We start from the raw sequence: 23,055 nt of genomic DNA, 5'->3' as shown, positions 1-23,055 counted from the left end.
TTGGTAAGGCAAAGACCTTCACCAAAATCTGAGCTAGGAGGTCAGGGATGACCCAGCGCACACAAATTGAGAATACAAACCCAAACCCTCTCTCTTTCTGGATTCTGCACGCTCTGGAACACCCCAAGCACAGCCCAGGGGCTCCTGGCCACAAGCAGGGTGTCCTGCTCCCCAAAATGTCCTTCCCATGCAGCTGGTCAAGGTTACTGTTTTGCTCTTCTGACACATTATCAATTACCCTGCCAACACACTGATACTGGACCTGTAGTTTTCTTATAAAATAAAAAACTGAGTTTAATTAAATCATCAGTAACTTGGACCTAATTATTTCAGACAGTATTTAATTAATGTTTCATGGACACCTAATGTAATTAGGGTTCCTTTAATAAGACCTTCTATGACATTAAAATATATGACCTTTATCTTTCTTATCATCCGTAGTCTGACAACTCAGATTTGTCATTTTCACTATAGGTATAGTTTGATTAAATAGAACAGAACATAAAATTAATCTGCCAAATTATACTTGTTTGTTTCTCTTTTTTTTTGCTGCTTAAAGACTAATAAGTTAAGTCTTTTAATTAGCAGTGTCAGTACAAATGTTCATGCTGGCACTTTACTTGTGCCTTTTTTCAGACTGTTTCTTTTGTATATCATTTTTTATGACAAAAGTAGATAACAAGCAGACTTTATTAATCATTGTGAAGGGTTCAATCTTTTAGATATGAAAAATAAGGAGCTATTCTTTACAGTAACAATGACTGGATAATTTTTTTTTAATTTTTTTTTTTTAACTTAAGACAATCTTGCAAAGCACTTCACTTTTCTGGTCACAAACTTTCCAAACATAAAGCTGTAGTTTAAATATGAATGAACATAAGTGAGATTATTAGGTTGGCCTATACTTGCTTTTCAGGAGCTACAGGTTCTCTCTCCTTCACTCTTTTTTGGGGCAGTTATCAAGATCCAGTGAAAGAGCATTTGTCATATGCAAAATGCAGAGAAAGAGAGTGATTGAGGGGGTTTTATAGCCTTCCTTGGAACAACACTCAGCTGATCTTGTTTCCTCACTCACCACAGAGCTTTTCTATCTCACTTTTAAAAGTAGAACTGCTCCAGTGTCTTCAGTCCTGCTTAGGCTCCACTCACTGAGGTAAATTTGTATTTAGAACGACAGCACAAAGCTTTAAAAGCAGAGGTGAAGCACGGTGCACTTTTTTTATTACACTAAAGAATAAATTGAGGAGAGATCCTCTAGAACAGGGAAACAATTTCTGTTGTTTTCTGTTCTTCCACTGAATAAAAAGGAGCAGGACAAAGGAAACCCTTGGCTCAGGACCAGTGCAGGTGCTGAGGTGGAATATCTTTGCTTTGTTCCCAGTGGAGAGTGAAGAGAAGGGAGCAGTTCACTGACTCATGCTTTTATTCTCTTCATAAGGTTCCAACACCAGAGATGTTGTAGTGAGAAAGAACATTTTAAACACGTTGTTTAATACAGTCTTTGAGGTACAGCACTTTTCCTCTGCTCCCCTTCAGGAAAGAGCAGAAACTCATGAAATTTAAGGCTCTGAAGGATCCCCTTTAAGCCTGTGAAGATATTCCCACAGCTAAAATTAAACAGGAGATGGAGGGTTTTGTTCTACAGACAGGGAACAGGCTTAGGGAACTAGCTGCTCTACACAGGATTTGATGTAATTTATTTTTGTATTAATGTATTTGTTGATGTGATAAAGAAAAATGAGCAAGGAGCTGAAGCTGTGCTAATTAAGGGTGGGAAAAGAGCAGCCTAAAGCAACAAAGTGCCAGGTAAACCCTTCAAACCTCATCCCTTTTGATGTATTCTAATATTCTGCCATAGCCACATCGAGTAGTTGGCAGTTTTTTTTGTGTGTAACCCAAAATTTGACACACTCACCTTGGTGACATCACCAAGAGTTCACTTTCCTTTCCTCCTGCAGCCCTGAGCCTTTTCCTGCTGACAGAACCAGGCACTTTCAGACCTGTTAAAGCTCCAGAAATGACCTGTAACCTTCTGCTAAATCCTGTTCACTGCAGATCTGTGGATTTGTAGCAGGGCTGCCACACTGTGAAATACATAAAAAATCCAAACAAAAAAACCCCTATCAGATAGCAGAAAAAACAGAGAAACTGTATCTGAAAAAGTGGCACCAGCATCTTAGAAAAAATGACAGAAATTCTTGCCTGGAGCCCAAATCTTCTTTCTTCTGCCATTAAAGCAGCCACATCCAGCACAGAGCAACCCTTGACTTCATATATTGGATAAAATTGTCATTTTGACTTATTAAGTCTTAATTAGTAGCTGTATGTTGTTTGCTGATTGCAGACTGTGATTAGTGTTGAGAATGCAGCCACTCATCAGCACCACTGCTATTCAATTAAGATTTTGAGATGTAATTAAGGCAGTGCCCAAGATTCATCCCACTTGCACCAATTCCCAGTAGGGGAAGAGGATGTGAAGGGGTTAAGCCCAGGAAATTCATCACTGCACAAACAGGCAGCTGCACAATTCCAGTGCTGGTGCTGCCCTGAGTCTGTGCTGAGCAAAATCTGCCACTGAAGAAAATTTTGGGGATAGGATTGTTTCACATTTTCCATTTGGTTATCAATGACCTGGTGGTTCTCTCCTTGCAGATAGTTTGAGATATTTTACATCACACATCTTTATAGTCACCACAGTTAGATCTCATTAACACAGTGAAAATTGAATTGTGTCTGAACAAAAAACACCTAATCTATCCATGGATAGTCAAGCAATATGATTAATACAGAAAAATCTATGGGATAAAAAAAGAAAATCTTGATCCAACCATGTAAAAACAGATTAATCTGATTACACAGATTACTGAAAACCGGTCACCTTGGCTACATTAGGACCTTTAAAAGCAAACACAAATCAGTGAATCATTTTAATCAAATTTAATTTAGATTATACACTTTCACATAAAATCTAATTTAGTTGGAATGACTCGGTCATGACTTGTCTGCTCCCCACAGGACAAGGTTAAAGAGATTACATTTGGGTTCATGTCAGCAGCATCTGCTAGTTAGCTCCCTGAATGCTGATTTAATGAGAGAGGTTGTGCTTAGTCTCTTGGAAAGACTTCTGGTTTAGGCAGGTGCTTGAGAGATGTTATTAATTTAGTGTGATACAAAGAGTGATGTTATCACGCTTGGAAAACTCTTGTATCATTATTTTCACGTGCCTAATAACCCTGGTGGGTTTGTTTACATCTGATGAGCAGCTTTCGAGGGTTTCCCTTTAATCTCTGCCTAATAAACTCCTTTAGAGAGAGAGAGGAGATTCCTGCTAAAGAAAGAACAGCTTTTTTAATATAAACAATTATCTTGGGGCTTGTCTAGAAGGGACAGCAAGAGAGCATCGAGCTGCAATAGGAACCTAGGAGGTACCAAATCCACAAATGGGCAATGCCATGGAAAATCTGAACCTCCAGTGAGCCCAGGGAGAGCACCTTGCTTGTAGCCCACCTGCTCTGCAAACAGATTTAATTCTTTAATTCTCTGTGTTCAGCTCTGCAGGGCCATATTCTGTCCCCCTGTGACCCACAGCCCTGAGGTTCTGTGTTGAAATGAACAGGATGCATTGCAGGGAGTTGTTAGTTGATGGAAAAAGAGTCTCAGTGAGTTTAGAGAGCAAGCTGTGTGCTGATGGAGCAACACCAGAGGCAAGTCACTGATTCTGCTCCTTCAGCCCCGTGACAGAAGAAGGAAAAAACACACTGAAAACCTGTTGCTCAGTGCCTCACTCTGAACCAGAAAATTCCCAATGGCTTTTTGAATCACCATTGACATCAAGATCTGTCCATTCCAGGCAGGAATCAGTGCTCAGGCACAGGATGCATCAGGTGCCTCTTGGACCTGATGCTGGGTGGGCAGAAATGAGAGAAATCAGAGAAATCAGAGAAATCAGAGAATCAGAGAAATCAGAGGAATCAGAGAAATCAGAGAAAGCAGAGAAATCAGAGAAAGCAGAGAAATCAGAGAAAGCAGAGAAATCAGAGGAATCAGAGGAATCAGAGGAATCAGAGAAATCAGAGGAATCAGAGAAATCAGGGAAAAGGTTGATGCCACAGATTCCCCCTGGGCAGGATTTCCACAAGGAGACAAAGGGCAGACTGAGAAACTCTGCATCTATCCAAATTTAACTGATTCCCTAAACCAGCAGGGAAACTTCAGGCTTAAATGGATTTAAGTGTCCTTGAAGTCTGTCCCTGCCTATGCAGGAGCCTCTCATCCAAGTTTTTCTCTCCCACATCCAGAAGAGATTATCCAGAAATTCATTTGGGGGAAGTCACACCCAGTCAATGGGAGTTGCATCAATTTTAGATATCCTGCATGTTTTCTGCTGGCTTTTTCAAGTGCTGTTTATGGTTCTCCAGAAGGGGGAAAAAAAAAAAAAAGTAGTGCAACTATTAATCCCAGAAGTTCTGATAAAGAATTTAGAATAACAGTTGAAATTCATGTCAAAATTTTACTGTTTTGATGCAGAATTTCCCTGGTGGAGGGGCTCCAAACCCTCTCAGTAATTACCATGACAGCATAAGGGTCGAGCCATTAAAATAATCTCTGGCAATTCTGTGTGATTTGTGTTATTTATGAAGAATTCTGCAGACACAATGTTCTCTGCTGCACCCTCTGCTTCCTGTGGGTCTTCTACCCTTTCTCCTCCCCTGTGTATAAATGATCAATTCCTATATATGTACTAGAAGGATCTACATCTCCAAAATTAATGAATCCACGCTGAAGGAATACCATTTATATATGACACCCATAATAATATCAAAGAAAACTGGGCAAAATTGAGAAAAATGGGGACATACCTTATTACAATTACCTTCTATTCTAGCATATTTTTCTTATTAGCAGCGCAGACAAAAAGACAGCCCTCCTATTTTATTTTAAATGAGCCTTGTAGAAGTATCTCATCCACTTCATTTTCATATGGAATTGCACTGTGGAGCCTGATCCTCCTTGCCTTTATCCAGGCAAAATACTTATTGCTGTGCCTGGAAACAAAGTCTGTGGCAAGATGACAGGGTTAGGACCTGGGCTATGCACTTTTACCTGGGATAATCACTGATATTTGTTCTGTGCTGCATGTGGCATGCTCAAATTATCTTTTAAAAAGGAAAATACCCAAATACTGCACTCACCTTGGCCAGATTTTGGTAAGAAATCTGGTAATCTTTGGTAAGAAAGTGCTGGGTTTCATCTGGCAGTGGCAAAACTCTGTGCCCCTTGTGACGTGATTAGGCTTGTGTCAACATATTTCCCAATATATTTGTGTTAGTGCTGATAAACCAAATAATTCTGGCATCCAAATTATCTGAGTTTACAGTTTTACTTGCACAAAATGTGGAAAATAGGGATGTTAAAGTTTTCTGTGTTATGTTTGTGTCATCCTGATAGGGATGTCCATCATTTCCAGCACATCCCTGCTGTCCTGGAATGTCCTTCAATTCCCAGAGCTCACCTGAGTGAAATTCATAGAGAGGAAAACCAAAATAAAGCAAAAATAATCAAATTATGCAATATTGCATTCTAAATCTGAAATCTTAAGCACTGAGAAACAGAATTTGATGTGTTCTCTATTTGATATGGGAATTTAAACCTTGGAGTGGTATGAAGAAAAGAATGCAAGAAAAAATAAAAAATAAAAAATAATAATATAATATACTATAATATACTATACTATACTATAATATACTATACTATAATATACTATAATGTACTATAATATACTATAATATACTATAATATACTATACTATACTATAATGTAATGTAATGTAATGTAATGTAATATAATATAATATAATATAATATAATATAATATAATATAATATAAATAACATAAAATAATGAAAATAATTATGATAATAATAATAATAATAATAATAATAATAATAATAATAATAACAACAACAACAACAACAACAACACAATAATCTGAATTTAATCTGAAATACAGCACAGACACCAAAACCCTCCTGCTTCTCTCGGGCTCCTGAAGGAAAGATAAATAGCATTGTCACTCCTCAAAATTAAGATTTTTAGAAAACTGGGGGAAAAGTGCTATGCTTAATTACCCTTTTTAATGAGCTCACTAGGCAGCTCTTTGGTTGCAGAGGGACAAGTAGAGCCTTTCACATCCTGTTTCTGTCAGAAATCTTCAGATGCAGAAGAACAGTTTTTCCTGCTCTTACAGTAATTTTTATTTATGGGCCACTTCTAGTGCAAATATTGACCTAAAATCAAATGCTAAGGAAGCTGAGTGACTTGGCAATAGAGATAGAGTAGGAATGTAAAGGATTAGAATGCTTATTGTACTGGAAAGGAGTTTATCAATACTGACAATTCTCACAGTGCTTAATCAAACATTTAAGGCAAGTGGAGAAGCAGACAGTAAAGACTTAGGGGCTTTTGAACAATAAAAGTAAACAGACTGTCTTGTTAGAACATGTCAATTTATGGTGGAATAAAGAAACACCTACAATTTAGTTACTCTTTTCATATAGATAACAGTGGCTTTAGGGAGCAAAGTGACTTGAAAATGACTGCAACTCCAGAGGAAAACAAAGTACAACTTTCCTTTCTTTACAATCAAATTTTACTGTCTGCAGCTTGGTGTAAAAAGGATAATTGAGGATTTTTTTTTTTTTTTTTTTTTCCTTAAAGGCAATTAATTTTTTTGAAATCAACTCATAATAACAGATCTAAGGGTCTGATCCTTCAGTAACACATCTTGTATTTATATTACCAGAGTTTGAGTCTGTCTGGAGAGGAGCTGGGAGCTCTCTCTGTCTCTGCAGGGTAAATCTGGGGAAGAGGCTCACACAACTTCATTACCTGGGCAAGATTTTCTTAAATAGCAAGTCTGAAAACTCCTGCTTTGAAAATTTGCTGTTGGTTCTGAATACTATCTAAAAAAAAAACCACCCTGACTTAAATCCTAGAGCTCTGAGAAATACTCTCAGTGAGAAATCAGGATCCGATTTAAAGAGAAAAATCCAGTTTCTGGTTGGATTTCAGAGATAACTGTAGGTTATTATCTCAACATCAGTCCCACTGATGGATTTACACTCAGATCAGAAAGCTCTTAGGCTGCCACTCAGTGTCTTATTACCAGAAATAAAGATCTGTAAATATTTTTGAAGAAAACAGGAGGCCAGGAATGTTGAATTCACATGTGACAGAGCAGTAGGAATAAATACACTGCAGACCATGTGAGCAGAGAGAAGAGGAAGTCTCTTCCTTCAGATAATCTCAGCAGCCAACTAAATAATAAAAATAAGGATGATTACTTATCAAACTACTGGTAATATGACAGCTACAACACAAACATAATTAGCATCCAGTTACTTAGTGAAATTTAATCCTCAGAGCAGGACTCTGAGCTGGGTTAGCTGAAAACCAGAAAATGTAAAAAAGATGTTCAGTTCTAGAGTGAAATTAATCAAGAAGCAGGAAGCAGTTGAAAAGCAGTAAGAATTCAAACAGCAATTTATTCTCTTTTTCAGAATTGAGTGTGCATAATTCCACCTATCCTGAGTTCCCTTATGTAGACTGCTGCTACAATAAAATATCCTGAGCTTCCCACCTCCCCACACTGCCTGGAGCTCCTGGAAGCTCCTGGAAGTGTCAAATTCCCCTGAAACACTTCTGGCATTTGAACTTCATTTGTATATATTAGTTTTAACTACATAGCACATGCAAGCACTGCCAAATTTCAGGTTATTTTTTGTTATTTGATCTCAATTATTGCTCAAAAATATTTTTTTTATATCAAGATGCTTCTGTTCTATTCTTGTTTTCCTACAAAAGTGGAAGATGCAACACAATTGCTGTGATGCAATGGATTTTGACTGCACGGCAAACCTTCTAAAGCAGAATATTTTCGAGAGCAATGCCAACAAAAAAAGATAATTTGTTTAACAAGCAAGATTTAATCCTTCATCTGAACATCTGAGAACTGATATCAAACTTTGCAGGTGTACATCACACCCTATTTGTTCCTCAACAGTCTGGAAGGTGCCATCGAGTTGTAGCTGGATTTCAATACCCAAAAATGCAGTTTGCATTTTGGCAGCCTAGATAGTTGTGCTTACACCAACCCTCCCAGTTCCCAATTTCATATTGCTCCAGGCACCTCTCAGCTGCACCTTGCTGGTGCTCAAACCCCAGAACCGCCCTGGCCACCTGATGAATATTCAGGAAGGTGAATTTGGGGCTGTTTGTCCTGTCTCACATGGAAATGGGGCTGTCCTGGTGGCCATTCACACCTGCCGAGGCTCCATATGCACATACAGCCCTGGCAGCTTCTCATGCAGATTATAAATTCTACTGCGTGTCCCGAAAACTGAGAAATCCCCTTTAAAATCACCCTGGTATTTGTGTTAAAATGGTTTTGCCTCATTCTGCACCTTTCTCTTCTTGTTCTGCCTTTATTTTTTAGGTGGTTTTGGTTTCTAGTAAGAAGCACATCACCATTAGTAACATCCTTAAGCACATTCCTGTGACACATAATTCACACCAAACAAATAAAAATATGCAGTGCACAGCTTTTATTTATTAATGATTTTAATTGTCATGTTTTGGGCTCCTGTTCCTCATAGGGAATATACAAGTGGAGACATCCATGAATTTAACTCGTTTGAATCAGTCAGTTGAAGCCACTTGTAAAATCATCCCAACAATGTTATTACCCTCAGTGAATTGAATTATCATTTTTCTACCCATTTTCTAAAGATGGAGTAAAAGCACTACTTACCTCTTTCCTAAAAAAACCCCAACAAACCAGGATGTATTTTATTATTATTTATTTTATTTATTTTATTATTGTACAAGTGCATCAAAAAACAGTAATAATCAAAGTCAGTGGTATAACAACATTGTAAAATTTGCATCAGTAGTTATTTATTGTGGATTCTATATGCTTTATCATCTATAATTTCATCACTTTGTCATTAACTACTCTTAAAGTGGGAAGACAGCAGGGATTAATCCAAAACAGAGAGTTCTCTCAAAAATGTCCTGCTCTTACACCTCAAACTTCAGAAATGAGAATACAAACTGCCTTGTGAGCAGAACAAATTTCTGGGAAAGACTCATCATTGTGTGATATTACCTTAGTGCTAAATAAATAGAAGAAGTTGAGCTCTGTGCTGTCTAATTCCTGCCTGCAACTGCACTGTTATTTAAGTGGAAATACTGATTCAGTCTCACACAGGGACCACAAAAACAAAACAGGGAAATTTTTTTCAGTTTCATCTTGTCCTTGCTTTAAATTGCTCTGTGATTGTGCCTGCCAGGGTGTGTGTGTACACACATGTATTTCTCCTATCTGCAACATTGATATCAACCTGTAAAACACCAGAATTTGGGGAGCATAACATGAAGAGCTAAATGGTATTGATCCCTCTAAAAGTGTCATCAGAGCCTGAGTTTGATCAGTGGGTTAGAAGTATTTATATACCTTTATAGATCTCATATCCTTTAGATATGATATCCTTTATAAATACATAAAGGATATATAAATTTATATTTATATAAATATATAAAGGATTTATAAATATCTAAAGTATATAAATATCCTTTAGATATGATACCACACAAACGTGCATCATCTGCCTGGTGCCATGAGCATAATGAGTAAAAATCATAATTTAAAAATCCCCCTCATTTTGAGAACATGTGACTGATAAAAATGGGAGGTGTGTGATTATTATAATGATCTTGGCTCTACTCGAGGCAATAAACAAATCAGATATTTCTTCAAGTCTGTAAAAATGTTGCTGCCTGTCTAATTAGCTCAGAGCAAAAATTCATCAAATGAGTAGTGGTAGCAGGGCCAGAAGCTGATAAATGACAAGGAAAATTCAAATGCTCCTTTAAATTGTAAAAGCAGTTTTTCTGATACAAATCTGAATGTGGAAATGTTATTTTTTTTTACTGTGTGTATGATATGAATGCAGGAATAAGGAGAAAGATCTGATTCACAATTATTTAAAATCAAAAAAATCCTCTATTTCATCTCGAGTGCAGCAGTGTGAACAGAAACGAGATCTGTTCATCCACACTTTCCTGACAACTTAACTTGGATAAATTAATAGTTAATATTAATTAATATCAGATAATTAATGCAAATTAATTATTTGATTGAATTTTGTGTTTATGTGTGCAGGAACACGACACACATGTCTCTTAGAACTCTCAGTTTGCCATTACTGTGTCATAATTGCAACTTATTGAAGAGTTAATGATGCACAAATGAGTAGGGAAAACCAAGGATTTCCAGCTCAGTCTACATAAGGCAGCAAAACCTAACAAACAGTGGCAATTTTCTTTTGTAACCTGGGATCAGCCCCAAAAAACCTGGAGAAAAAGGGATTTTTTTGACCAGTCCACATCCTCTGTGCCACCTCGCCTTTCTTGAGCAGAAAGTTATCAGCAAACAGTGGAACTCTCTTTGCTCTTCATTTTCCAGCAAAGGTTCCTAAGTAAAATATAACAGGATAAATCTCAGTCCTGTGTCAGCCCAGCAGCTCCCACATCCCATTTCATCCTGGAAGTGAGCAGCTTTGCAAACCTTAAAAATGTGCACTTGGCTCAAACTCAAGCCTTTACTGGATTAATCTCCAGCCCTGGTGTAAGAGCTATCCATGGAAAATGATCAGTGGCAAGTCTTAATTCTGATTGTGCATTTCCATCCAACAGCCCAGGCACCTTTTCTCTGCAGCTCTCATTTCCCCAGGCACTTACAATTAAAGGAAATCCAAAGGAATGATAAGATTGTAAATTTAAACGTGTTCTGTGGCTCGGGATTAGTTTTGGGTAGAGGAAACAGTAACAGGACAAGGTTTTACCCGGTGCAGCACTGGAGAAACACCTGTGGGAGGCCCAGGCTGCCCTCTCCTGGGAATTATCCTGTTTATTTATGCAGGAGCTGTGGGACATTCCCTAAGGACTGAGGGACATGAGATCATTATTCCCATTTTTGCTGGCACATCGAGGTGCAGGCTTTCTTTTTTGGGAGACATCCTAGCTATCTGTGTCTGCCTTAAGCACCTTGCATGAGTTTGAAATAAATAATTTGGGTTTTTTTCAGACTAAAAAGTCTCATCTTTTTAGACTTTCTTTAGAAAGTTATTTTTTTTTTCTTTTTTTTTTTCCTGCTATAAGTATTACAGTAAAATATTTCCCATGTCGCTCCAGTCAGTCCCCAGCTCAATCAAACCAGATTCTTTACATATTCCTGAGCCAAATTACAAGGAAATGGAGCTTTAGATGGGATTTTTAACAGTTTCTCCTCTTTCTGGATTCTTTTGCCCTGGTGTCAGGTTTGGAGTGTTCCCAGGGAGTTACAAAATGCACATCTGATTGTTCCCTCTTAGTGCACCTTGGTTCTGAGTATTTTCCAGCTTCTGATATTTATGGGCATGGTCCATTACAGAAATGCAAATGGCCAAGCCCTGTGCTAATCTGATTTATTCCAAGAGATCTGCTCCCACATATCTCCTATCTATTCCAGAGACTTTTCCCACATTACTGATTTTCCTGTTTTCTGAATCTACCTAAACTGACCCAGGGTTTGCTTCCCTCACATGGAACTGTGTTCAGTGAAAACTGCATTTATTGCAATATACTCAAATACCACAATAGGAAGAGCCATAAACAGCCTCAAATGGAATTTCTGGTTCATCTTTTTAGTGGAATCTGGAGAACAGAAGAACAAATTTCTCATTTTTATTCAAAGACTGACTATGAACGTTGCAGTGCTTTGTGTGGGTTTGCTGCCAGCCATTCTTTGTGCAGTTGAGCTTGACTCAACCTGAAATGAGAAGCAGCAATACTTTTGATAAGAAGAGTTTGTTTTTTCATGCAAAAGTAAGGCACAAGTGCCTCCCTCTAATTTTCATCAGCTTTCCTGGGAGCCATTGGTGTGCAAATAGAGCAGGCTCGAGTCTTTATGGACTTTGTGTATAGAAATTGGAAAGCAGATAGAGAAATCATCTGCATTTACACTGATTAAAATTACAAGATGATAAATATCACCTGTTTTCTTAACAATCTGCAATGGTTTTACAGCTCCAATTGAAATCAATCTATGAATGAAACAAACTCTGTACAATAGATTTCTGCAAGCTAAGCCCAAACCCTTCACTGGACATAGTTTAGACATATCTTGCTTGTGAGGTCTTCAAATCAAGTTAAATCAAAGTGGAAGATGAGAGTTTTGTGAGATCACACCATTTTCCAAAGGGTTTCAGAGTTCTTTCTGAAAAAGAAACTGAACTTGTTATTGATGGGATTTTTTACAAAAGTGGGAATGGGGTGAGCCAGGACAGGAAAAGGGAAACAAGCCAGAAACTGCGTGGTGTGACTTTCTAAATGGTTCCTTTGTGAGTTTTTCTCCCCTGTGGGTCCTCCTGCATTCCCTTCCTCACTTCCTAAGGGGATTCTCAGGACTGCATCCCAAACCTCCTCTTCCCCTCCATGCTCCCCTCACTTTTGCTCTCTGGATTTGGTGGGTTCTTTCCTCTTTTCTGTCCTCAGGATGATGCTGTGAGCCTCACACACACGGAGCTCACACCTCCAACCCACCTGGGAACCCCTCATTGCTGTCCCACAGAGCAAGGAGCACCATCCCCAATAATTACCCTGCATGTGCTGCTGGTAGGTGCAGAGAAGGGAGTCTAGTGCCATCAGAAAGGCTTCTTAACCAGGGAAAATGGGATTTTCCTTGGATTCTTTGAATGAAAATTGTGTTGGGCACACCAGCAGCAAGATCCACTGTGTCCTTCTAGATGCCCTTTGTGAAATTGGTCCATCTGTTTCAGAAATGGCCTATTTTACCTATTTTACCTATTTTACAAATCCTTAATTTCTGTATCATTGCACAAATTCCTCCCCTGCAAGTGCCTGCTGCACTTGCCCTGCTAGGAGAGGAATTGTCTGCAGAGACAATTAAGAGCTGGACCACTGCAAGGCAGGAATTTGAGTATTTCTTGGGATACCTTGAAAATCAGGTAATTGATTTGAGCTATTAGAGAAAGGAAGGATGAGTGATGGATATCAATTTAAATGGTGCAGGTATTTGTGACCCACGTTCAGGTCAGAAATGTGTCCCATGGAAATATAATAATTGTTCCTCCTGTGCGTTCCATGTCTGTTATTTTATATCTATTTTATTCATAGATGTAGGTGCATAATTTGCTTTGCAGAAAGCACATATTGCCCTCATTTATCAGTGTGTGTTGGGGGGAAAAAAGAGCAGAAAGGATTTTCAGGGCTAGAGAAGTTCTCTCATGACTGGGACTGGAATGGTCCAAGGAGTTGAGCCACAGAGATGTGTTGATATCTTGTAGATAAAACAGCTCCAACCCCAACTGCTCACTCTGCTCTGCAAAGCTCTTTAAGTTCCTTATTTCTCTATTTTTTCTGTATTTTTCTCGTTGGTCTGCTACTTAATTTCAGGTGAAATGTTCGGATTGTGAGTGTCAGGTCAGTTTAGATTCGCTCGTTCTCGTGCAGACACTTCTCACCCTCAGCTCCTTTTCCATCAGCACTGACAATTGCAGCAGCGGGAATGGGTTTTCCCAAATTCTTAATCTCCTCAGGGATGCAGATCTTGATGTGGGTTTTGTGTTGTAAATCACAAAGTCTCCACGACACTTGAGCCGCTCATTTGCATGGAGGGAGGTTTTTCCCACTAGTTAGCAGGGGTACCTTTACTGAGACAAAATAATTTCAAATCAAATGACGTTGTAATTAAGTTCTTACATAAAAAAAAAAAAAAATGGAAGGTTTGTTCCAGTAAAAACTGAGGCAGAAATTTGCATTATTCATAATTTTCTAACTGCTCTCAAGCAGGAAGATTACTTCAAATACTGACATGAGTGACTCCACTTTGGGAGTTAGGAGATCATTCTTTAGCAGATTAAACAATTTCTTTTATTCTTCTCTATCTCTGGGCCAGGCTGGAGTGAAGGGAGATACAGACACCAAATAGAAAGCTGTCATTTGTATTTCATACTAAAATCACTTCTAGCTAGAAGATAAATGTGATTTAGGTTTTTGGACAGGGAAAAATAATTTTTCTTGAACATTCACTTGTTCAGAGATGAAAAGGATTAAAAGACACATTATCACAGCAAAAACAATTATATTTATTTCATCAGCCCTTTGAATTAAACATCTAACCTGATTTCTAAACAAATAATACAACAGGGAAGGAGACAGAAAGAAAAATAAAGACACAGGAGTGGGGAGAGGGAAAGGAGAAAGTATGAAAGTCATGAATAGATTAATAGAAAGGATAAAAAACAATGTGTGTGTAATCTTTGTGATTTTATGGGTTTTTTTTTCAAAGATATCTCTATAGTCCAGCTGAGTTAATATGAGAACTGAACTTATTTACAAAAAGGCTTTGTGGTTATTGTGTTTAAATCATTACTGAAAGACTATTTCAACTACAATATATCAATTGGATAATAACAAATTATCATTTACTTGTTACACCTAATCATAAAAATGTGGCTAGAGAGAAATGATAGGGGAAGAAAGGATTGATTCTGTGATTGTATCTCAGATTCACAAGAATTGTATTATTTTTATATGCAGAAGAAATAGTGCTCAAAAATAATGTTCAAACGAAATAACTTGAAAGAGAGCTCATATTTAAAACTCATTGCACAGCAAGTTAGTTTTGTATTTTGAGAGTAAAAGTATTATTTCTAAAATAATAATGGGTTAAAAGTAATGTGGGGAGAACCTGCCTGAAATAATCTCTCTGTCCTGAGTGTTATGAAAGGATACTCAATTTAATTCAGAAGATCTGGCATTAATTTTTGACTAATCAAAAGACAGCAGTGTTATTCAACATTTCATTTTCCTCATGTTCTTCAGTCCTGTTTTGTTTTCTCTGCAGAATGCACACAAGTATGTGATGCAAAATGTAATTATTTGATGTGCAGTGGAAACATCCAGCTATCTAAAGTGAAGTTTCTCATGTTTTACCAGCTCCTTTACTGAATGTAATCCACCCTGATTGACCTGGAGAATGCTGTACTGGGCTGGCTGAGTATTACAAAATATGTAATATTAGTTAACTGATTCTAATAAAAACAAAAGGAAAATGGGAAGGCTGCCTGCCTGCCCTGTCTCGGGCTTTTTTTTGGTGCAACAGAGTTTATATTCCCCTCTGTGTTTTTCCGCTTTCCTTATTTGAAATGAACAGCTGTAATTGAAAAGCAAGAAGCTCTATGGTTTATAGAAATAGGTGTTGTTAAGAGCCTTAGCCATCTAATTTTCTTCCTATTGCAGGGCAGGCTTCCTATTGTCTGTCCTTTAGAGCTAATTTCTTTTCTGATCAAAAGGCCCACATCATTGAAAAGGTAGTAATGACTATTCATTTGCTTGAAACCTCCATTCTGCAGCCTGCAAAGCTTTATTTAGAAACTGCTATTTCTTTCTAAAAGGAAAATCTCATTTGTGTCCTCTATAATGTCAATTAAAGTAGAATATATTTTAATTATATATCCTGGAGAGAAACCTTTCAGGATCTCAATTTGCTGTGCCAGTGATACAGGCTGTAGTCTGAAACAATATGTGCCTTCAAAACTGTGTGTCAGAGAGGAGGAATAAGGTGTGTTTTGATTTGAATTTGCCACTAATGAATAGTTTATTTGCAGCTAATTAGCAAGTTAGAGTTTTACAATTAATGTCCGATTTCTAAACCAGCTGCTAAAAAGGAGCATGGCCATGATTACCAGTAAATAAGGTGGTTATTGCACCTGTACAGAAAACTCCGGAGGAAACATTCGCCAAGTTTTAAACGGGAAAAACAGAGATGATTTGAGTTTGTGGGGTTTTTTTTGGTGTGTGTTTTAGGAGAGCAGAGACAAGCACAGCAACAAGTACCGGGGAGGGGAGATTCTCGGCCGGGGGATGTTCCCAGTCCCTGGGGAAGGAAGGGACTGCTGCCACCCCAGGGACATTTCAGAGCCACCCCAGGGACATTTCAGGGCCACCCCAGGGCCCGAGGAGGGGACAGCAGGGCTGTCCTTGCCGGGGGAGCTCGGCTCGGACAAAAGGAGCTGAGCTGTGAGCACACGGAGCCGTTCAGGTTGGAAAAGGCGCCCTGAGATGGGCGAGGAAAGCTGGAGCTGCCAAGCCCAGCTCTGAGCCGCATCCCCGCGGGGTTGAAGCATCCCCAGGGGTGGGAGCTCCAGCCCAGCCGTGCTGGATAATTCTTTCAGGGGGTTCTGTACAACAACAGCGAGGGGAAGTTGCAGAAAGTTCCTGTTTCTGCCTCATCCACCGGGGAGAAGGTTTCTGCCAGGCTGGGGACAGCGGGGCTGGTCTCTTTAGCATCGCTTTTCGTGCTCGTTTTTCCCTCGGTGGTTTCGCGTGAAAACACATGAGCTAAACCTGTGCTTTCCTCGGGGCTCCGCAGCGAGTTATCCTGTGCTGGTGGTCCCCTCCTCAGCTCTGTTAATTGGTAACTCGGAGATGGAGAGTCCTTATTAGCAAACTGCCCCTCTCCGCATCGCTCCCCTCCCGCTGAAGACAAATCCGTGAGGCGATTGCCAGGAGGGGCTGTTTGTCAAAGGCTAATAAACAAATTCCTCGCGAACACCTGAATGAGCCAGGGCCAGGAACAACCCAATTAAAAAACGGGAGCTACTGGTTGTTTTTTTGTGGCGGTGGAAACAATCCGGGCTCGAAAAGGGTCTATTCAGAGGGCGCTCCGAGAGGTCTGTTTGCAGCCCGCTATTGTTGTCAGAAGCCAAATAAAAGTTCAGCTGGGGTGGGGGGAGAGGGGAGGGAAGTGATTAAATAAAAAAAAAAAAAACCTTCACCGCTGCCTCCCGAACGCGCTGGGAGGCTCAGTTCAAAGGGATCGAGCTATGCCCAAACGATGCTGCCCGGGTTTACCCACGCACTTGAGATTTTTGTTCCTAAATGTTGCGATTTTTAATGATGTCATCAGAAGTAACCCTTGCTTCCCCGGATCGGAGAGCAGCAGGGACAGCTGGAGGCTCTGGTACGGCTGCGATCTCCCCGCTGGGGAAGGCACGGGAAGGACTTGGAGCTCGTTTATCAGAATTAATGAATTTTGCTGTCCCCTGGCCCGGCTGGGCGGTGGCTCCAGCCGTGTCAGTCCCGACAAGAGGGAGGGAGCAGCCTCACAGGAAACCTCGAGCGGTGTTTTGGCGTGACACCTAAATGGGGGATAAAACAACAACAAAAAAAATCTCCTAACGACCTTCGGCTGTAGAACCAGCCTCGAATGGCCCATTTAGCAGCCACATTACCACGCTGCAAACTTCTGGGGGAGGACGTGAATGCCAGCCTGAAACAGGGATCGCGGGAACTTTTATCTTGAGCATCGCTAAAGGCTGGGCGTTTTCGGAGGATCAGCCTAGCGAGGGTCAGCGGGGTCCGAACGAAAGGGGCGCCCAGCTGCCTTGTCTGGGCAAATTTCGAGGAAGAGCCCTCGCTGATCTCGGTGGGGAATTAGGCTGGTGGGCAAGGGGATGCTCTAATAACAGGATTAGACGGGGCCGGGTTCGTACATATAGTTCTTTAAAAGCCAGCGATCCTCCCTGACACAGTTCCAAGATTCCCCCGAGCTCTTTCTGGAGCTGCAATTAACATATATTAATGGCTCTTTCTTATTAAGCGTTGGTCGCGCAGAAACCCCGGGCAGACGCTTTCGAATGGCCTTTTTCAAGCGCGGGGTCTCTCTCGCGTTCAAGTTGGGCTGTGCTGTAAACTCCTTATCTCGCCTCACCCTCCTTTGTCACCCAAATAAATAAATAACAATAATAAAAGGCTCCTCAGCCTTTGACAACTGTATTTACACGACCTCAAGTGTTCTCCGACCCCCACCAGACACACGGGGCTTCCCTCGTAGCGAATTTAAGAAAATGGCTCCAGGCATCAGGTTTCCCCCTCGCCCCGTTTATTGTGCCGGGCTGGGTCCCCTCCTGCTTTCCGCCCCTTCCCCGAGTCCCGGCAGCTCCGCAGGCTCCGTTCCCCTTCCCGGGGAGCTGAATTTGCTGCCGAGGGGGCGGCGGAACGGGGTCTCTTAAAGAGCACTGCGGTGACTTCGGGGAGCAGCGGCTGCTCCAGCGGGCTCGTCTCTTCCCTCCTGCTCCCCACGGCTCCTCGCCGGCGTTTTCAGGGCAGGGACAAGGAAGGACAGAGCCACAGGCGGTCTCGGGTGCGGGGTGGCCGCGGGAAGGGGCTGCTGGTGGCCACAGCCCCGTGGCCGGGCGGGGGCTCAGCCGGGGAATCGCAGGGAAAGCCCCGAGGGAAGGAGGTTTCGGGCTCCCCCTCCGCTCCCAAACCCCGCCGAGAGTTTGGGCACACAGCACTAACGCCGAGGCTGAGGGATTGGAGCAGAGCTCAGCCCTTCTGGAAACAGCAATCAGCCGCATTTTGAAGTTTTCCTCAGGTCATGTGCGGCTCGGGAAGCCAAGAGCAGCGGGAGAGTTACAGGGACCTGTGAAGTCTGGAAATCCATCGGTCTGTAGTTACAATTTTATTCACTGAGGTTCCGTTCTTTTACAATATTAGCGATGTTTCAAGAGAAATGTTGTCTTGGTTTGAAATAATATGGACCTCAAAAATGTTGAAGAGGCTGGCTTTTAGAGGGGAAAAAGAATCTCTAATTTGAGAATTGAAAGGCAGAGTCTGAAACTTAACGTTGTAATATTTATTTAAACATCGACAGAAACACTATTCTGGGGGATTTCAGCACGTCCTCTAGTTCTCTATATAGCCCAATTTTTTGTTGCATGTCAGCGTGTCTAGTCCCTCTAACAAACGCTCATATAAAGAAATATCAAAGTGGTATCAGGATATAAATCTGTCCGATTTTCTGCCAGCCTGGCAGGTCTTAAACCTCAAATGGAGGGACGAAAATATTTTGATGGTTAGAAGTTAATTACGATTGTCTGAAGCTTTTCCAATATTATGCAAAAGTTACACGCGAACCATTCCAGCCTGGAACAACCCTTCCGCTGTCACCCTGTCCCCTCGGGCTGCCAAATTTTGACTTCGTTCAATACACCAGCAGCAAACCAAGCAAAAACCAAAGTGCTGACTACACCACAGCCGCTCGCAAGCGGGATTTATTTCCCCCGCGACGCTGTTCAACAGATCATTTTGTCAAAAAAAGAAATCCATACAAAACGAGTGAGACCTTCAACTGCTAAATCCCAGCAGCGTTCAGATGGGCTCAAACCAACCCCCTCCACTCCACCGTGCTGTTTCCAGAGTGCCTCCGGTGCCCGCCCGGTCCCCGCTCCCGCAGGAGGAGCCGTGCGGGCTGGAGCGGGGTCGGGGGCTCCTCACCACCGCCCTGCCGAACCCCCCGGGTCCGGAGCCCCCTCTCCAGCCCGGAGCCCTGCCCTGGAGGTCTCCTCCTCCCCATTACCGTCATTACACTCCCGCTCTTGTCTTTGGGGTGACACCGGCGCCTGCCAACCGGGACCTCCGGCGGCAGCATCGCTCCTCGCAGGGCCGCCCAGGACGGGACGGGAGGCTCAGACACGTCCCCACCTCCAGGCTCCTGACCCTCCCCGGCGCCCCACACGCCCCTGGGGCATTTTGCTCATAGCTACGGCGGCGATGCTGCCCGCATCCTCCGGCAGCGAGGCTTTCCCCAGCAGACTGCGGCTCGCTTTTGCCTCTCCTGCCCCAGCGCTGCCCGGCCCGGAGAGCCGCCCGGCTTCTCCAGAGCGAGCAGGAGCGGAGGCTGCGGGAGGAGGATGAGGAGGCGCAGGGATGGGGCAGCCCAGCCCGCCTGCCCCGGTCCCCGGCGGAGAGCGCTGTGCCCTGTCCGTGCAGGTGCGGCGTCCGTGCCTCTGGAGAAGGAAGGGAAGGAGGGGTAAAGCGAGGGGAGGGATGGGCAGGGAAGCCGGTGATTGACAGCTCAAGTGGGCGCCGCTCCACTCGCATATCCGCCGCCAAAGTTTTCTTTCACACGGAGAGAACTTTCTGTTGCCATGAAACTCGGGGGATTCGCAAGCGCTGTCCCCTCTACCTCCCCCACCCCCCATTTTGGGGCAGCCGAGTGGAAAAGGTCAAGTGGCAGCGGGGTGGGTGCAGGTGGGGATGGCCGGGAGTGCCCGGCCGGCAGCCACCCATCCCGGCCCCGCTCCAGCCCCTCTCCCACCGACAGCAGTGTCCCATCCCATCATGGCAATGCAGATTTTCCCCCAGGCTACAGCTCAGGAGCGGAAGAGTTTAGCCCGTCCATCCCTCCCCCGCTCCGGCAGTGCGTCTGTGCAGTGCGGGCTCACTCGGTCTCCAGGCAGCCCCTCCAAGCTTGGCACGGGGCTGCGCATCCGCCCGGGAGCCCCATACCCCTTTGTGCCCGGCAAGCGCTCCGCTCCGCCCCGCTCCTCCTCCCCAGGGCCCCGCAGGACACCCCGGGGCCGCCTCCGTGTCCCCGGCACGGCCGCAGCTGCGGGAGCCGCTCTGCCCCGGGTGCAGCTGCGGGGCCCGGGGGCTGCGGGAGGGGCCCGGCAGCGACGGCATCCCCCGAGCCCGGGAGCCTCCTCCCGAGCCCCGGGAGCCTCCGCCCGCCCCCGGCCGGTCCGTTCCCGGCGTGGGGCTGTCGGGAAGCGCTCTCTGATTGGTCGCCGCCCCCCCATTTATAGCCCGTCAATCACGGACCCCCGCGATGAGCGCGCCCGCGGGAGCCGCTCCGCAGCGCAGCAGCTCCGCCAGCACCTCGGGGAGCGGCGCCTTTGCCCGCCGCACAAACTTCCTCCTTCTGTCACGGCAGCCGCCCAGGCAGGTTTTGCTTTATTTCTTTCTTTCTTTTTTTGGTTTTGTTTGAACTTCCTCTCCCCGCTCGGTGCCCGCCCGCCCGCCGCCCTGGCGCACCTTCTGCCGGCCCCGGCCATGTACAGCATGCTGGAGACGGAGATTAAAGCGCCGCAGCCCTCGGCGGGCGGCACCGGCGGTAACCCCGCTCCGGGGAGCACCGGCAAAGGCACCGGAGGCGGCGGGGCCGGCAGCGGAGCGGGAGCGGGCTCGGACCAGGACCGGGTGAAGCGGCCCATGAACGCCTTCATGGTGTGGTCCCGCGGGCAGCGGCGGAAGATGGCCCAGGAGAACCCCAAGATGCACAACTCGGAGATCAGCAAGCGCCTCGGCGCCGACTGGAAGCTGCTGAGCGACGCCGAGAAGCGGCCCTTCATCGACGAGGCCAAGCGGCTGCGGGCCGTGCACATGAAGGAGTATCCGGATTACAAATACCGGCCCCGGAGGAAGACCAAGACGTTGCTGAAGAAGGACAAATACTCGCTGCCCGGCAATCTGCTGGCCCCGGGGGGGGGCAACGCGGTGAGCAGCCCCGTCGGGGTGGGGCAGAGGATTGACACTTATGCCCACATGAACGGCTGGACCAACGGGGCTTACTCGCTGATGCAAGACCAGCTGGGCTACAGCCAGCACCCGGGCATGAACAGCCCGCAGCTGCAGCAGATGCACCGCTACGACATGACGGGCCTGCAGTACAGCCCCATGATGTCCACGGCCCAGACCTACATGAACGCCGCCTCCACCTACAGCATGTCCCCCGCCGCCTACGGCCAGCAGCCCTCCACGGCCATGAGCCTGGGCTCCATGGGCTCCGTGGTGAAATCCGAGCCCAGCTCGCCGCCTCCGGCCATCGCTTCCCACTCGCAGAGGGCCTGCCTGGGAGACCTGCGGGATATGATCAGCATGTACCTGCCCCCCGGCGGGGATGCCACAGACCCTTCCTCCCTGCAGGGCAGCAGGTTACACAGCGTCCACCAGCACTACCAGAGTGCCGGGACTGCCGTGAATGGTACCGTACCACTAACTCACATATAAACTTGTGGCTGCTCCGGACGGTTCCCCGTCTTAATCCTTAACCCCACCACCGCTCCCTGACCACACCGGGACGTACGGCAGTGTTGCTCGGCTTAGCAGACTTGATACTAACTCTGGAGAAATTTTAAAAAGGAAATCCGTTAGTTGTATTTTTTTTATTATTTTTTTTTTGGTACAAGAAATAATATTTGAGCAAGTTTGTTTATTTTAATAAAGCACAACTCCTGCCTCCCAGAAGCCGCTGTGAAGTTTTCAAACCACGGCAACTCCTTTCCTGGTTTCGGCTAGGCTGGGCACGGTTTTATTCGCTTAAAAAGTTTTTTAAAAAATCTTGCATCTTCCAGTTTGATTTCTAGCCTTGCAATGACTTAAACAAAAACCGCGGGCTTTTGTTTTTAAAGTCGGTTATTCACATAATGGCTGTGGTTTATTAAGTGTTTTGTTACCGACCCTCGCTTGGTTTCTATCCACAATCTGTAGCTTTCACGACTTTTTAATTTTGAGGTTTTATTCCTTGAAAAGGGGGAGGTGGGAGAGAGCAGAGCTGTGCGGGTCGCAAACGCATTTCTTTTATTTATAGTAAGTTGTGTGTCTTGGTTTTCCTTAAGCTGTAAACTTATGTAAATGGGTTTGTGAGTTTTACTGTGAATCATGTTTTGACATATCGGATGAAAAAAAAAAAAGCGTTTTAGTTTTGTTACCGGATTCCTTCCAAAAAAAAAGAAAAAAAAAAAAAATCCAACGAAATACTCCTTTCCTGTTCTTAGTCCTCGTTTGCTTCCTTCTCCCAAACGAAGAGAGATCAATAAATTTTATATCAGGCACGTCGGCGGTGTCCGGGCGCTTTGTGCGGATCCCCCGCGGCTGCGGGGAGCGGGGCAGGGCCGAGCCCACCCCGGGGCTCCCACCGGGAGCCGCCGGCGCTTTTCGGCTGCGCTTCTGCCACGCCTGGCCTGTGTTTTGGGGGGCGGGAGAGGGGGGAGAATGCACTCCTTAGATTTGGTTTTCATTAAAACTGGAGCTGGACCCGAGCCGCAGAAGCCTCGCTGCGCTGCGAGCCGCGGCCACTTGTTGCCTCTCGGCCGCCGGGGAGCGAAGGAGATTGTCTCCGCCTCGGCTTGTTGTGCTTTTTATTTCT

At 44.1% G+C, this 23,055-nt stretch overlaps 1 protein-coding gene across 1 annotated transcript; it reads left to right on the top strand.

Annotated features, from left to right (window-relative positions):
* The first annotated feature begins 20,772 nt into the window (after positions 1-20,772).
* On the top strand, positions 20,773-22,586 carry LOC107203824 (transcription factor SOX-3-like). Its single transcript, XM_015626273.3, has one exon. The coding sequence runs from the start codon at positions 20,961-20,963 to the stop codon at positions 21,915-21,917; it is 957 nt and encodes a 318-aa protein (XP_015481759.1). The 5' UTR covers positions 20,773-20,960; the 3' UTR covers positions 21,918-22,586.
* The last annotated feature ends 469 nt before the right edge of the window (positions 22,587-23,055 follow it).

The sequence above is a fragment of the Parus major genome, chromosome 4A (assembly GCF_001522545.3).
Source record: "Parus major isolate Abel chromosome 4A, Parus_major1.1, whole genome shotgun sequence".
In the NCBI taxonomy this organism is placed as follows: Eukaryota; Metazoa; Chordata; class Aves; order Passeriformes; family Paridae; genus Parus; species Parus major.
The sequence above is the reverse complement of the archived record's forward strand: the minus strand, read 5'-3'. Positions and strand labels throughout refer to the sequence as shown.

Coding starts and splice junctions, on each gene's coding strand:
- LOC107203824 (XM_015626273.3), top strand. CDS start 20,961: ATGTACAGCATGCTGGAGACGGAGATTAAAGCGCCGCAGCCCTCGGCG.